The sequence below is a fragment of the Apium graveolens genome, chromosome 11, assembly GCF_009905375.1.
Source record: "Apium graveolens cultivar Ventura chromosome 11, ASM990537v1, whole genome shotgun sequence".
Taxonomy (NCBI): domain Eukaryota; kingdom Viridiplantae; phylum Streptophyta; class Magnoliopsida; order Apiales; family Apiaceae; genus Apium; species Apium graveolens.
Window position 1 is genome coordinate 10,457,955 of NC_133657.1, and position 17,863 is coordinate 10,475,817.

A 17,863-nucleotide genomic window follows, 5' to 3' on the forward strand; every position below is an offset into this window, starting at 1 on the left:
TGTTGTGTTGCTTTGTTTTCTACCATAAATAAAATTAATAGAGTTGCTATTATTTTAGATTTATATCTTTTATTCCTTTCTCTATTTATTCTTGTCGGAGGTCTCATTTAATTATCAAATTTTATTTCCTTTTTACTATTCATTAGTTACTATTCACTGTCGGTTACTATTCACAGTGTACTATTCACAGCTACTTTTTTGCTACAGTGTTTTTACTATTCATCTCCCGCCTATTACTAGCTCTGATACCAATTTCTGGGTGTTTATATATGTTTAAAGATGGGTGTTTAAACCAAACAATTTCTGGGTGTTTATATATGTTTATACCAATAGTAACTAATGAATAGTAAAAAGGAAATAAAATTTGATAATTAAATGAGACCTCCGACAAGAATAAATAGAGAAAGGAATAAAAGATATAAATCTAAAATAATAGCAACTCTATTAATTTTATTTATGGTAGAAAACAAAGCAACACAACAGATGTGTAAGAAAATTTTATACAGACAATTAATCTGACTTATGGAAGACTTAAGGATACAATCAATTCAGTACATAGCTGATAAAGAACCTACATATAACAGGCTAATAAATCAACATATTGAAAGTTGTAAGATAAGCATGCAAATAATAAATGAAAAATTAGATATTATAGCTATGATACAAACAATGTTAGAAGAAAGAGATGAAAAAATTAGGAGACTAGAGGAAGAAAAACTTTTACTAAAGCGAGAAAAATTTATTAAAGAAACTAATTTAGAAATCGAAATAAAAGACTTAAAAGAAGTATTAACTGAACAATATAAATTAATAGACGATTTAAGACAAAAAATTAAAAAATGAATTGGATAGATCCAAATGCAATAACTAGAAATAATAGAAAACTAAAGCAATTAATAAAAAATCAGGAAAAATTAGAAAGAGATCTAGAAAAATTACTAGAAAGAAAAAATAAAATAATATGGACAAGAGAGAATAACGAAGAAATTATGAGAATTTACCAACAACTTGGAAATATGATAATAACATTTCGAAATGATAAACTAAGAATACAAGGACTTAAAAGAATAATTTTAACAAATAATATAACTGGATAAAATATAGATGGATAAAATGTCATTAGAAGAAATAAGTGAAAAACAAGATATGTATTATCAAATGGATGAATACGAAGGAGGAACATCACAAACTCTAAGTTTTAAACCAGATATATAATCAAATTCAAAGTGAAACAGAAGAGTTAACAATAAAAAAGATATTCAAGACATCATATTTTGAAAGAAATAAGGAAGTTAGGTATATAGCCCAAAAACATGAGAATATAATAGATATAGATACAATAAATGGAAAAACAAGAATAAATTTAATAACGGATGGATTAATAAAAAGAGAATTATCCAAATTAAAACAAAAGGAAGCAAATAAACTAAAAAATATATATTTTGGAGCAATAGAATTTACAATAAAAGCATATTTTCAGAAAAATATCGATACCCCTATACAGATATATGTATTGGATGATAGAATAATAGGAAATATACAAGATTCATTAATAGCAGTAATAAAAGGAAACTTGATATATCAGAAATTAAAATTTATAATACAACCCGATTTCAGTATATCCCTAAGGGATGAAAATAAAGAAAGATCTTTAACATTATACTATAAGTTAGATGGAATAAAAATGCAAAAAGGAAGTAAAGTTATTAGTATAGAAACCAAAATGGTTTATGCTATGACTGGAAACCATCATGTGAAGAAACAAACGGAATTAGGAATAATAGTACCAAAGTTATATAATGATATATTAGAAAAAATTGAGCATAAAGAAGAATCTCAAATAACAATCCCAGAAGAAATTACAATAGATTTTAGTAATAGACAAATGATTCCAAGACAGAGAATTAAACCAATATTAGAAGGATCTAGATTAAGTTTTAGAAAAGAACAAAATCCTATAAGATTAATTAGATCAATGAGTATGACGAGTAGAAAGATAGATTTAATAAAAATAGATACTGATAGTTTGAAAATAAAAATAATAATATTTGACGAAACAATAACAAGAGACTGTATAGCAGAAATTAATACAGGAGCTACCAAAAGTTTTATTCATATAAGCAAGGTAAATGAAGAAAATTGTAAGTGGATAGAACCTCAGACTTACAGATATGCAGAAAATGATAGAGAAATATTTATTACTAAATGTACTAATTTAAAGTTTAAGATATTAGACTTGGAATATAATATAAATATAGGAGTAATAGAATATGATAGTTCGAGTGAATTATTATTAGGAAGCGACTTCTTAAAAATGATAAATTATAAAATTAATAATAATGGAATAAAAATAGTAGATCAAGGAAAAGAAAGATTTATAGAAAAACTATGAATATACAAGAAAAATTAAGGAATAAGAAAGAAAAGTTAAAGAAGATACAGAGTATGTTAGAAAGCGAAATAGATTCACAAATAAAATATTTAGAATATAAGGAAAGACAAACAAAGTTAGAAAATGATATTAAGAAATTAGTAGAACAGAGTAAAAATACTAGTAAATATTGGATAGATGTTGGAAATGGTTGGAAGAAGCGAATCAACAAATAATAAGATGTCAGACTCAGAATTTATAAAAAATTTATGGGAAGAAATAATAGTTAAGGAAAAACTAAATGCAATAATGAGATTGGTAGAAAAACAAGATAATCAAGAAAATTTGAGACAAATAATAAGAGAAGAGTTAACAAGCTTATGGAATAATTCTGAAATACCTACTTTAAAAATGATACTAGACAAGTTAATAAAATTAGAAGAAGGAAAACAAAAAATTATACCAGAAAAAGAAATTACAAATAAGCCAGAATTAAAAGCCATAAATGCATGGAGAAGAGTTAATGAGCCAATGATGATAGATATAAGTAAAATGAAACCTAATATATCTGAACCAATAGGAAAGGTATTAGACAATTTGGGACAACTTAGTAAAAAAGGAAAGTTCTAATGGAAACTAAAGAACAAAAAGAATATAACGTGATAACATTTTTAAAGAATCATGGAAAAGAAATTTTAGAAAGAGAAAAATATAAGTATGAACCATTAAAAAAGGAAACAAATTGTGAAAGCAAAACTGAGTTTAAGATTGATACAACTGTGATAGAATATTTAAAGTCAAAATTAGAACAACAAAAGGAAGAAGTAGAAGAAATAAGAACGGAGAATAAAAAATTACGATTAAATACTAATGAAGAATGGTTAGAAAAATATAAAAAATATAAAAATAAATATAAAGAAACTAAAAAGGAACTAAAAGATGTAAAAAGAGATTTAAGACAAACGAAAAAGGAATTAAATGAAAAAACAGAAGAAAATAAAAAAGAAATAGAAATATTGAAAAAACAATTAAATAAGTTAAAAGGGAAAAAGAATACAAGTGAAGTTTCTAGTACTGTGTCTACAAATAATAAAACAAGTACTAGTGAATCGGAACAAGATAATTTAGGAAAAACAGTGAATATAATAGAAGAATATAACAGTAATTATGAAGAAAATTCTGAAATAGAAATAGAAAATAAAAATATAATAGAAGCTTTAGAAAGAATGAAAAATGTAAATGCAGTAATAAAACAAGAATCAAATAGTGACCAAGAAGATAAAGAAAATTATACTGATATAGAAACTGAAGAAATAAAAAATGAGGAGATGGATAACTACCCAGAAGAAGAAGTAACCGACCATAATATGGAAGTTATAACAAGATATAGGAACACGATACCAAAACACATACCAATAGGACAACATAATGAATTTAAAGAATTTATAGGATCAATGTCACAAGGCGTAAACTTAAATGGATACTTTTTAGACTTAGATAATGTATATGAAGAACAAGAAATTAGTAGGAGAATAACTGATTGGAATTTAGGAATGTATATAGCATTAATGAACTCCACTCATACAGATGAGTTAGAATATACTTATAACTTGATCTCAAAAACGTTAATTGGAAAGGTAGCATATTGGATAGAATCTATAGAATATCAGTTAAAAACTGAAGTACTAAGGTATGCAACGGATTGGAAATCAATGTTACAAATATTTGATATGATATTAAAAAGAGAATTTTTAGGAGAACCTTGGATAGTAGCTAGAGACCAAGTTCTAATAGAAAGAAAAATAGAAATAATAATGAATCTAAATAATATGAAATGCTGTAAAATTAATAGGTTACCAGAATATACTATAAGTTTCACTAAATTCTTTTATGAAGCTAGATTCTTACCCGAAGAAGGACATATATACCAACAATTATATTATGATCATTTACCAGAACCTTATAATACTGAAATAACTAAGGAATATAATAAGTTAGAACCTCGTGAGAACACTCTCGGTGAAAGAATAAGAGTACTAAGAGGATATCTAATGAGAAAATGTGAAGAATATAGGGTACAACAGAAGGTTAAAAAGGATAAAAAACTAGGATTAAGAGAAATATGTGGATTCACTGAAAGAAGATTAGTATTTGGATGTGAAGATAAAAAACCCTATAGGAACTATAAGAAGAGGTATAATAAGAAAAAATCATATGATAAGTACAGAAGCAAACAAAATAGAAATAATTATCCTTATAAATACAACAAATATAAGAGAAAAAGATTTAGGAAATTTAGAAATACACCAGAAAATAGGAGAAGATATAAAAATAAGAGAAAGTTTAGAAGAAAACCTTTTAAAAAGAAAGATATAAGTGAATGTAAATGTTGGAATTGTAATGAAAAAGGACATTATGCTAATAAATGTCCTAAACTGAAAGAAAAGAAAGTAAAATATATAAATACATCACAATTCATAATGGAAATAGAACAAATTAAAGAAGATGACAATAGATGGTATGAATATGAAGAGTTTTATATTAGTGAAACTGATAATGAAATAAACTTTATAAATTATGAATCATCTAGTGAAAGCAATTGGGAGGAATGGTAGCAATATACATAGAAGCAGATGTAGAATATAAAAAATATAAATTCCTAAAACAAAAAATATTTATAGACAGTGGAGCAGATCTATGTCTAGTAAAAAAAGAAGTTTTAGCTTCGTATAGATGGGAAAAATCTAATACACATAGAACTAGGGTATCAGGATTTAATGAACAAAAGAAGGAATTAGATGTAATAGCAAAAAACATGAGAATAAAGCTAAATAAAACATTATTCAGTTTACCTATTGTATATCAGAATAAGATGAAGCAATCTATATTATTAGGAAATAACTTTTTAGATTATTTTAAAACACATATAGTAACTTCAAATTCCCTATCATTACAAACTCCGTGTAATAAGTGGATAGTATTAAAAAGAATTATGCCAATAAGTACTATAAATACTATAAACAATTTAAGAATAGAAAGAAATAATAATCTACAAGAATTAACCAAAAAATATAATAATTTATTAAAATCTAACTTCGGAGAAAATCCTATGAGTTTATGGGATAAGGAAAAAATATATGCTGAAATAAAATTATTAAACCCTAATGATATAATAAGATCTAAACCTATAAGGTATAGCCCTTCAGACCAAAAAGAATTTGATAATCAAATCAATGAATTATTAAAACTAAAATTAATACAAGAAAGTAAAAGTCCACATAGTAGCCCGGCTTTCCTTGTAAGAAAACATAATGAACAAAAAAGGGGAAAAGCCCGTATGGTAATAGACTATAGAGAATTAAATAAGAAAACTATATTTGATGGATATTTCTTACCATACAAAAGAAATCTTATAAATAGACTAGGAAATAAGAAATGGTTTAGTAAATTCGATTGTAAAAGTGGATTTTGGCAAATAAAATTAACCAAAGAATCAAGGTCTTTAACAGCCTTTAGTGCTCCGCAAGGACATTATGAATGGATAGTATTACCCTTTGGATTAAAAAATGCGCCACAAATATTTCAACGAAGAATGGACCAAATCTTTAGAAAATTAAAAGATTTTTGTATAGTATATGTAGACGATATATTAATATATAGTGAAACTTTAGAAGAGCATATAAAACATTTAGAGCAATTTATAAAAACAATAGACCAGCATGGAATATTACTTTCTGAAAAGAAATCTGAAATATTTAAGAATAAGATAGAATATTTAGGATACAAAATAGATAAAGAAGGTATACAATTACAAGACCATATAGTAACAAAGATTGTAAATTTTAAGGACAAATTAGAAAATAAAAAAGAGGTACAACAATTTTTAGGAATAATAAATTATGCCTCAGATCATATTAAAGACTTACCTAAATTAAGAAAACCATTACAGGAACTAACAAAAAATAAACCTTTTGGATGGACAAAAGAACATGAAAACTGTATAAAAATTCTTAAGGAAAAGGTGAAAGATTTACCAAAACATAGAATACCCATAGAAACAGATCATTTAGAATTATATACTGATGCTAGTGATATAGGATGGGGAGCAGTCCTAATAGCATATGAGAAGGATGACATAGATAAAGAAAATACACATATATGTGGATATGCAGGAGGAACTTGGAAACCTAATGAATCAAACTACCACATAAATGAAAAAGAACTATTAGCTGTAAAATATGGGATTAAAAAGTTTCATTATCATTTGTTACCTGTTAAATTTGTAGTAAGAACAGATAATACTCAAGTGAAAGCTTTTATTACTAATAAAATAGAATTATTACCAGAATTAAATAAAAGAAGAAAATGGCAATCTTTTTTCTGTTGTTATGATTTTGTAATAAAAATATATCAGGAACAAAAAATGTGTTAGCTGACTATCTTAGCAGAGAAAATAAACAATGAAAATAGAATATACAAGAAGACAAGCTCAACCATGGAAAATCGAATCAGGATCTTTAATAATATGGACTACTACTTCAGAAGCTGTAGAATTTATAAAAAATTTTGCTCTCGAAGGATTAGATGAAAATAACACAGAAAAACTAGAAGAAGCATATAAAGGATTTCTAGAAATAGAAAAACACATTGGTTATTATTTCGCTCCTAACAGAAGGAATATTGATGAATTATTAATATCAATTATCAGAAAATTAAATACCATTGAATGTCATGCATTTTGTTTTTGTAAAGGGAAAATTTAATTGTTTGTTGTTCTTAGCAGGATAACAAAAGATGGAAAATTTTGAGAAATATATCACTGATGTTACATCTCATATATCAACCAATAATGAAAAAATCACCAAACTCCAAAAGGAGATAGAAACCCTGGTTCAGGAGAACCAACATTTTCTGAAACAAATTATGGAAGCTGTAAAAGACAAAACAACTCTACAAGCTTCAGTTGCAATCCCTACAATAAAACCTATGACATTTTCATCAAAGCTTGTAACCATGCCATCACCTTCAACCAGCATATCAACTACTCTGTCAAATTTATCAATGAGTGATAAGCTGAAATACTCACCTGACACAGTAAAAACATACGAGCAAATGATGAAATATTATGATTATAAATCTAACCCTGATATTTGCAGACTGACAAAATCTACAAAATATCCCAGATACATTTGTTGTGAAAATGCAAAACCTGACATAGTATATAACCTGTTTATACATGGTTTTGTTGACAAGATCTTAACAAATGAAACCATGTATTGTATATCAAAGCTACCAAGTATAATTGTCAAATCCGTGGAAGCTACGATACGGGAAATGGGAGCAGGCTCATACGGAATACAAGTTTTTGATGCATCAACCGATCTAGTTGGAAAACCCATAATAATATGTCAACTATTTAAACTGGGAAGGAATATGACAGATATTGTGGGAGAAACCAAAAGCTTGAAATTACCAAATCCTTGTGATATCAACAAATTCCAGGAATGGTTATGTGAAAAACGAGCTATTGGACTAGCTACCCTCAGGTCCAAAATACAAGATATACTACGAGCTCGGAAAGCTATAATCATTTCTGAAAGCCATGGTGGAGGTTTCACCGAAAGTATAATAACTTTATATTATGATAATATTATACAAAATTCAGGTACTAATGCATTAGAAATGATGCTTGATAAAATAGAAAACCTGAAATATAATCATGCAAAACATACTACTGAATATTATCAAAGGATAACAGGTCCTCGAAAAAGACCTATTATCAGTCTAAGAAATGATGACAAAGGGATGAATTCTGATCCCTTTGCATAATACAAAAATGGTGTAATACACCAGAATATTGCAAATTGAATGGTGAAAACCAAAAAGTTATATTACCAGGAGATTCCAAAAATATCATGGCAGACAAAGATAAAGAAAGAAGAAAAGAAAAAGCAGATTCCCTGGAAAAAGACGACAAATCCTGCAAGATATCATGGCAGACACAAAAGATAAAGATGAAGAAAATATGAAGAGATGACAAAAGAAGAAATGGCAGACAAAGAAAAGAAAAGATTCCTGAATTATTAGTAATTATGTAAAAGAAACCGGTTATCCCGGTAATCTGTAACCATATAGAAAGACTACTATAAATAAGTCTATACATGAAATGGAAAGGATATCTGAAAATTTCTGAAGTTCAATTCTCTCTCTCTCAATATGTCTGGCTAAAACTTCTTCAATCTCTATAAACTCTGCTAGGAATATATCATAATAATAGAAACAGATTATTTTATATGTATTGTATACAATCAGAATTGGTTCAGAAAAATAATATCTTGACGAATAGCGATATGGAAGAGACCGTGTGAGGACTCCTGCATCCAGCCAAAGAATATCCAAGAAGCTTGGAGAGCGTTGTGGATAACAGGGCAAGGGTGAGTTGAGACTTCCGGTGACCAGAAAGCTATTGTAAGAGGTAAAAATTCTGATTCAAATCTGATTGTATGTGATAACATTATAAAATAATGTTTTCTAAGATTATGATGTATAATTAGTATGAGGTTATAGAGATGATTTCATTTAAAATAATGAATTTGTTTTTGTCTATTGCTGATTACATGCAAAAAATAACCATATTAATTAATATGAAACCTACCCTCGCCTTCCCTCTTTAGGGTTGTGTAGATCTTTAAACATATATAAACACCCAGAAATTGTTTGGTTTAAACACCCATCTTTAAACATATATAAACACCCAGAAATTGGTAGGGCACTTGTCACTCAACTTCTACAAGGATCACTTGAGAATTTCTATGCTGAATTCGCAAAGTCCATGGAGAAAATGGGTCAGATTGGAGTCTTGACTGGATCTTCAGGGGAAGTTAGGAAAAATTGTGCATTTGTGAATTAATGGATACTTGGTTTTGCATGATGGGTATTTGTAACGTGCATGCATGGAATAATCTTTTTGTGTTAGTCATCACTAGCTGTAAGTTGCAATTTCCAGTTTTTTTTACAACCTATTGTGTACCATTTTATTACAGCAAGCCCAAATGTTAATGATAAAATGGCTATAATTGCTTCTATCGTTTTACCAAAAAGTGGTTTTGGGTGTAAAATAGAATTTATTATTGGGTGCTAATGTTAAAATTACACTAAATTGAGGTTTAATTACATGTTTATTTTCTTTTTGGATATACTCTTCTTTTTTTTCTTTTTGAATATACTCACCGCAATATTTATTTAAGAATGGATATTACTCTATTTGAGTAATGCCATGTGAATCCTTAGTTGTTCTGTTTTACACATGGTTAAATCAAATTTACGTTTATGTATCATAGTTGCAGAGTTGCAGGAATATATGTTTGCATAACAAATTGATTTTTGCATGGGGTTGAGGTACGAGCAATAAGAAGAAAACACAAATGAAGAGATTAAATTAATAAATTGGAGATGGAGAAAATGTGGCTCCCGAACTTTTTTAGCATAGTTGAAAGGAGATTTCATTTTTTTGACATAGGCGTTCAAAAAATTCCAAAAATGGCACAGAACGCCACTTCCTCCGGGGTTCATCCCAGAGGCCCAGAAGAAGTGGCGTTCTGGAGTAATTCATTTTTTTTGTTTTTTTACTTTCCTCCCGGATTGAATTACTTGGTTGAATTGTTTGTAAGTGTTTGTAAGTGGAAAATATTTAACGGAGACCTATTTTTGAGTCTTCATATTTAATTGGAAAAAAATTATTTTGGTGTAATTTTTTTTTTGTTGGGTAGTCATGCAAGCCTATTTGTAGTACGTAATTTTTGTTTTTATAAAAAAAAGTGTATGTATGACTTTTTTTCCCTCAAAAAGGGTACATTGGTAGTCGGCAATGAAAATATTCAATGAAAACCTAATTTTGGGCCTTAATATTAAATTGTTAAAAAATTGTTTTGGTGATTTTTTTTTTCTTGGATAGTCATGCAAGCCTATTTTTCGTGCGTATTTTTTGTTCTTAAAAAAATATAGTTTATATGTGATTTTTTTGGTTTTGAAAAGGGTGCCAAGGTACTCGAGTGTGCAATTGTTATGTGCGGGCATGTTTAGCAAATCCCATAATAAATTCGTAGAAAATTATTTTGGTTTAATTTTTTTTCTGTTGACTAGTGATATAAACCTATTATTAGTACGTAAATTGTACTTTAATTTTAAATTTTATTTTGTAATGTTTTAGTTTCATGGAATAGTGTATCATGGGGGAATATTTGTTGTTGACGAGGCCTTATATTTGATATGAACTAATTTGCTGATAATGAATACTTGACTTGAAACAAAAATTCTATTACATAACATCAGTTACAAAATAAAACACAGTTGAAAAACTGTGCGTGGTTCGATACAGAATAATAAGACGATATATGAATAAAAATGAGTACGATGCAATAATACAAATATTAAGAGCCAACAATATATGAACCAGATTAGTCATCTGCATCATCGGAGTCATCATCATCGGAGTCATAATCATCTTCATTGATGTTCCACGTATGGGAGTCGATGAACGCCTTCATTCTCTGCAATTCCAAGGATGTAATTAAGCATATGCAAATAATTAAACATGATGCAAATAATTCAATTCGAACAAAAATTAAGATAAAGGAGAGAGAGAGAGAGAGAGAGAGAGAGAGAGAGAGAAGAGACCTCAGAACGCCGGTTTTACAGGGGAACACCAGGGAACGCCTCTTGCTCTGGGGGTTTGCTGACCAAAAATCTCCCTCCTCCACCCAAAGAACGTCGGTTCCTCCGGGTATCTCTTGCAAGCCTTCAGTTTTTCCCCCTTTCTTCCGTCTGCTCTCTCTTTCTTTTTTATCCACTCTCTTTCTTCCTTATCCTTTCTTTCTTCTTTATTTCTCTCCTTATTATTAATACTTGACTAATAATTATTATTACATAATATTATTTTATACTCATATATTTATATGTCTATTATTACTGATTTTATCAATTTATATAATATTATTCTGTAATCATATTATTCCTATGTTCAAAAATGTATATAATATTACTTTATACTAATAGAATATTATTTTGTATTCATATTATTACTATATTAAAAATGTTATATAATATTGGTTACTGAAATATTTTACTTCGTAACAAATTTCATGTTATTTTTATTATTAATAAATTATTTAACTATGTATTTTATTTAAATCTTTTTACGGAGTTCATAAATTTATTTTACAAACTTGTATTTATATCGTTTCATAAATATTTTTTTCTTCGTGTTGAAAATTTGGAGAACGTTATCTTCTGCTTCCTATCCACAAAATATGGCAAAAAGTGGATTTCCCTTACACAATAATCTTATCTGAAATCTGAAACGGATGGGATCAGATATCTTTATGCAGAAATTATTGACACAATCAATGAATCACAATAATACTCGTTCCACTATTTAAACATGTCCTGAGGCACCAAATATGTTCAGCACATAGTTTTCTTCAACCCATACGAAAAAGTATGTCATCCTTTTAATTATGTGTATATATGTATATATATGTATATAATTATGTTGCTCATTTGTTAAATATTTTCTTTAAATCAGGGAAATGGAAGGCCACGTGAATGTAAAATTTTTTTGGGGTGGAGTAGTAATTCGAGAGGGTACTAATATCAACTACTCTATCGATCCCAAGAAAATGATGTTTATTAGGTTTGGTACCTCTTTTGATGAGCTTAAACGTCTTGTATACAATTTAATGAATATTAGTTCTTATCAATGGAATCTGAAATTGAGTTTGAAGTATTCTTACCTTGCTCAATACAACTTAGTTGAAGGTTTTTATCAAATGGAAATATTAAGTGATGATGATGTTACCCGTACATAGGAGGCAGTAGTCAACATGGTGGAGGGTATGGAAGGGAAAGTAGTCAATATGGTGGAGGGTATGGAGGGGAAAGTAGTCAATACGGCGGAGGGTATGGAAGGGAAAGTGGTCATTATGGTGGAGGGTATGGAGGGGAGAGTAGTCAATATGGTGGAGGGTATGGAGGGGGGTAGTCAATATGGTGGAGGGTATGGAGGGAGGTAGTCAATATGGTGGAGGGTATGGAGGGGGGTAGTGAATATGGTGGAGGGTACAGAGGGGGGAGTAGTCAATATGGTGGAGGGTATGGAGGGGGGTAGTGAATATGGTGAAGGGTTAGGAGGGGAGAGTAGTCTATTTGGTGGAGGGTATGAAGGGGGAGTAGTTATGAAAATGAGGAAGAAGGTGGGGGTAATGTAGAGATGGTGGGAAGAGATTCGGGTAAGCGGTTAGCCCTCGTCGCAGATGAAGTTATAGATAATTCATCCAGTGAGGATGATTTTCACCTTCATGATGATGATGGGGAAGAAGATTCATCAGGCAGCGATGAAGGGGGAGGGCATGTAGAGAGGAATGCAGAAATTTCTAGCATGTTTCCAACAGCTGGGGAAGAGCATCATGTTTCAAGGTCTCCATGGTTCCGCACAGAGAAATATATTCCCCCAATAATAGATAACACTAACGATATGTATATTGATGGAGACCTTGATCAGGGGGAACTGAGTGAAGGAAAGTGTTACCGTGACAAAGCAAACTGTTGTTGGCAGTCAAGCGTGCTCATATTTCCACAGATCGTACATATAAAATGACAAAGAGTAACAAAGAACAGCTCATTGTTCAGTGCCGGGCTGAGGGCTGTAACTGGAGGATGCGAGCTGCTTTCATGCATAATTCTGGTTACTGGAGGATAAATGTCAATAGAGAGGAACACAGATGTTTGGTTGATCAGCCATTGCAAGATCACAAGAAGCTATCTGCAAGGATGATTTCACAGCTTGTGAAACCACTTGTAAGAATTTAACATACATAACTATTTAACTTCCCTACATATTTTGTGTAAATATTTTGTGATAATTTTTTGACACTGCTCAATGACATGTGAAACAGGTGATAGATACACCAAAAATTCCCATTAAAACCATTATCCCGCTTATCAACAACGAGCACAACCATATAGTAGGGTACAAGAAAGCGTGGCGAGGCAAACAAATAACCATTGAGGAAGTCTATGGAAGTTGGGCTACAACATATCAAGCTCTTCCCATGTTTCTTGCAGCCATCAAGAAGACAAATCCTGGAACCATTGCTGAGATCGATGTCGTGCCTCATGCTCAAGAACGGGGCACGTCTGTTTACAAGCGAATCTTTTGGTGTTTCAAGGCAATGATGGATGGGTGGCAACATGCACGTCCTGTGATTTCAATAGACGGAACTTTCTTGAAGGGGAGATATAGGGGCAAGCTGTTTGTTGTCATGGGTGTAGATTCAAACAACCACCCTTTTCCTCTTTGCTATGGTTTGGTTGATGAGGAGATGTACGAGAACTGGTCTTGGTTTCTGTAACGTATTCGGAGACATGTCTTTCGCCAAAAGACCAGCGTGTGCATCATCTCTGATCGAGCAGCCAGTATTCTTTCTGCAGTAAGAGACCCTCAAAACGGATTTGCTAAGCCATTAGGCATCCATAGGTTCTTTCTACTGCATATCCGAAGCAACTTCTGCCATCATCACCCTGGCGGTGAACTAAAGAAATTGATGTGGAAAGCTGGCACAACCACACAAGTCTCCAAGCATGATGCATACATGGCAAGGATTGGTGAAATTTCCCCCCTGCCCTTGACTATCTTACAAGAATATCCGTTGAGAGGTGGACATTTTCCCACGATAATGGTGTTCGCTATGGTCAAACGACCACCAACATTCTTGAGGGTTTCAACGGAAACATAAGAAGGGCTCATTTCCTTCCGGTAACAGCGATGATGGAGTACCTCTTCTACAAGGCGGTCACGATTATTGACACACATAGAAATAAAGTAGATGACGGTGTGCAACAGGGTCAACAGTTATATGCGCGTTCAGCCGCCATGTTAGCAAAAATTCAAAGAAAGGCAACCGGACATACAGTTATTACTTTTCACCGTGCACGTGGTATCTTGAAAATAGTTACACGTCAATACACAACTGCTAAGGGAAGGGTAAAGGGAGGTAAGACCCAGGTCATCAACCTCAACGACCGTACGTGCACGAATGGAAAATGGGTGACGCATCACATGATGTGCTCTCACGCAATGGCTGGTTGTATAAGATATAGACTGAGTTGGGATCATTTCATTGAAAATTGTCATAAAAACCAGATAATGGAGAACTTGTACCGGCCAATTATTTATCCCTTGCAACCAACTGAATACTGGAACTATGAATTATCCCCACTTTGGCAGGGGTATGGAAAGTTAGTAGCGGATGAATCATTGAATAAACTTAAGCAAAAACGTGGAGATAAGGGGCAATCGGTACGGATCCGAACGGAGATTGATGGTCCGCGGTCAGGAAAGAAATGTAGTGTATGCAACCAAGAAGGTCACACCAAGCGTAGCAAGAAATGCCCAGGGGGACCACACTTAACAACGTGAACTTCTACTTGCTCATTTCTTAGCTTCATTGTATTTTCTTAGCTTCATTTCAAATGTTGTACTACCATTATCATTTGTATAATCTAAGTTTTCTATCTTGTTATTTCGTACATTACATGCAAAAGTTGGTTATTGTGTTGTCCATTTGAGCTTCAAAATGTGGAACTACTATTAGGTTTATCCTATTCAAAACAAATATTTCAATTAGGCGTTCAAATTGTTACTAAAATTATACAACAAACATCAGAAATAACTTAAAAATCTGCAAGGTTTACAATATATTGATCTTCATCAGTTCCTGCACTCTTTACAACTTCACCCTCTTCTTCATCCGCATCTTCTCCAACATCACGCCAGGCCTGATGACCTTCAACATACCATGCAATTTCACTATCTTCTCTTTCAATCAGGTTGATTTCCATTTTGTCATATTTTTTATACACTTCATCGATCTGACGGATGCATTCTTCCTCCGGCAGGGACCGATCATTGTAAGCCTTTCAGAGCTTTTCTTTATCAGCTTTTATCTCGCCCAAAATGTTTTGATTCACGCACTTCTTCTTCTTTCTGCCACTCTCGTCTTCTTTCATTTTCTTTCTGTGACCAATACATTTCGCGATACTAAGCTGGCGCCAAATGGACTTAGATGTGCTTGACGATGATCTTTTTTTACCATTATCCATTTTATGTTTTCCAATTGAAATGACCAAGACATTTATAGGGCATGCTAACAACTACGTCATGTTACATTTGTACAGTACTTCATACTAAATTTATCATAAACACTCACACACTATCTGAGTAGTCAAATTATTCAGAAATATAAAATAATAATTTTAAAAGCTCAAATTAATAAAGTACACTATCAAAATACAATATTCAGAAATATTACTCATCATCGGACAAGTAGAAATCGGAAATATAGTCGGGACTTGTAGCGAAATGATGATACATTCTTGCGCTGTGATGGTCACCATCTTCAGCAAACTCCCTACATTTTCTTTCTATATCCATCCGGTTTAAACGCATTCTCATTCGATTCTCTTCCTCTCTTGTACGGAATAAAGCTAGTTCCAGTTGTTGAGCGGTGTCTCGCTGCATGTGTATGGCGCGTTGTTTAGTTACTCGCACTCCATATTCTTGACATTGGGCTACACATATTTGCAAACACCCTACACGCCATTCCCACTCCCTATGCATCGTGATTACTGAACCTCTTGAGTAACGTAAATTTGGATCCATTGAATATCTAAAATCGTCATCACAAAACTGTTAGGTCCCAATTTGTTTGTAGAAGGGGGGTTGAATGCAAACAATACCGTTTAATCGAATAAAATGCGGAATAAAAAGGTGAAACAAAATTCAAGTTAAATAAAACTTTTATTAAACTTGAAAGGTGTTACAACAAAGGTATCTGTTACAAGGGATTAATCTCAAATCAATTATTACAAATCTAGAATAAATTCGACATGAACTTTTTCTATTTTTGCAATGAAAAGATCAAATGATAAATGCGATTTGAGATTAAGTTCTAGGGATTTTAATCCGCTAGATTGTTACACAAGAACAAGATAAATAATTCTAGTGGTTTAGATTTAAGTTTACAATCTAGAATTTTGATCTTGAATAAAGCAGATGAAAAATGAAATAATTTGCTTTTGTTTCTGCTGTGTTCTTGACTTGTGTATTCTGTTGAATAATTGCATGAATGTCTTCTGCTGTGTTTTTGTTGTTTAAGTAAACAAAACAGTCCTGTTGAATCAGCAAGACTTTCGGCAAGACAATCAAATGAACTGGCATGACAATCCATTTGAACTGGAAGGACTTTCGGTGAGACTATCCTTTTGAACTAGCAAGACAATCCCAATAGCTAGTAAGACAATCAGAATGAACTAGCAAGACTTTCGGTATGACTATCAATTGTCATACCGATTGTCATAGTAGTTCAAATCAAATTGTCTTACTGAATTATTAATAGATTTTAATCTAATAACAATTCTGAAAATCCTTAATATTAATTCTGAATTAATTAATCAATTAATTCAATTAATCAATAAATTAATCTTTACAGATATAATTTATTTTCTTAATTAAATTATTTGACTTAATTAATTAATAGAGAATTAATACTAATCTTGAGCAGCAACCATTCTTCTGAAAATCTTCTGAAAATTACTATCAATTATGAATTAATTCCACCACTTCAATATTGACACTCGATGTACTGTCTGGTTCATGAGTGACTAACTTCCGTGACATTTCTTCAAGCCTTGACCTTGATTTTCTTCAGACTAAATCCTTGTAATTAATTGATACCCTGACGAGATCTCTGTCACTTGATTAAATCCAAAATCTTGATTTATATCACTGAGGCTTGATCAATTTCTTGAGCTTCTTCCAGTGAATTAAGTCTTCAAGTCTGTAGATGAATAATGTTTCTTAACCCTTTGACAGATATTACTTTGTGAGATCTCTCTGACGATAGATCCACTATTTACTTATTACATTCTTATTTGAGTTGAGTTAAATCCTCAAATATACAAATAGGCTATGCCATATGCCTTTCAATCTCCCCCTATTTGCTTGTTAGACAATAACAACAAATACCTAGAGGATAACTCAACTAACAAATAAGAAAAAGATATAAACAGAAATGCAAAGTAAATAGCAGAAAAGTTCTGGATTATATTTAACATTTTCCAGATTCCAAAAGAAATTTACAAGTGAATACAAGATAGATGTTCCTCTAGCCTGAACATATAACTACATTAGACTATCTTGATTCATAAAGCTCTAATCATATTACATTGAGTTTTTAGCTAATTGACTTCAGTTGTCTTCTCTTCTGACTTCACCTTCTTCTAAATCTTGAAGCAACTCTTTGTCAAAGACACGATCCTATTCTGAAGTGAAGCTTGCTGGTCTGACTGGTTGAACTCCAACTGACTTCAGCTTATTCTTGATCTGATTGTACCTTTTAATATTCTTTTCACAATAAGCTTGAATCAAATCAGCAG

At 31.2% G+C, this 17,863-nt stretch overlaps 1 protein-coding gene across 1 annotated transcript; it reads left to right on the forward strand.

Annotated features, from left to right (window-relative positions):
* Positions 1 to 13,021: 13,021 nt before the first annotated feature.
* LOC141695331 (uncharacterized) lies at positions 13,022 to 13,779 on the forward strand. Its single transcript, XM_074499588.1, has 2 exons — positions 13,022 to 13,225; positions 13,324 to 13,779. Exons 1-2 carry the CDS (start codon positions 13,022 to 13,024, stop codon positions 13,777 to 13,779), a joined length of 660 nt encoding a protein of 219 aa, XP_074355689.1.
* The last annotated feature ends 4,084 nt before the right edge of the window (positions 13,780 to 17,863 follow it).

What these genes read in the sequence shown, in the direction of transcription:
- LOC141695331 (XM_074499588.1), top strand. Translation starts at nt 13,022, where the DNA reads ATGACAAAGAGTAACAAAGAACAGCTCATTGTTCAGTGCCGGGCTGAG. An exon ending in CACAGCTTGTGAAACCACTT is followed by an intron (nt 13,226 to 13,323) that starts GTAAGAATTTAA and finishes CATGTGAAACAG; the next exon opens with GTGATAGATACACCAAAAAT.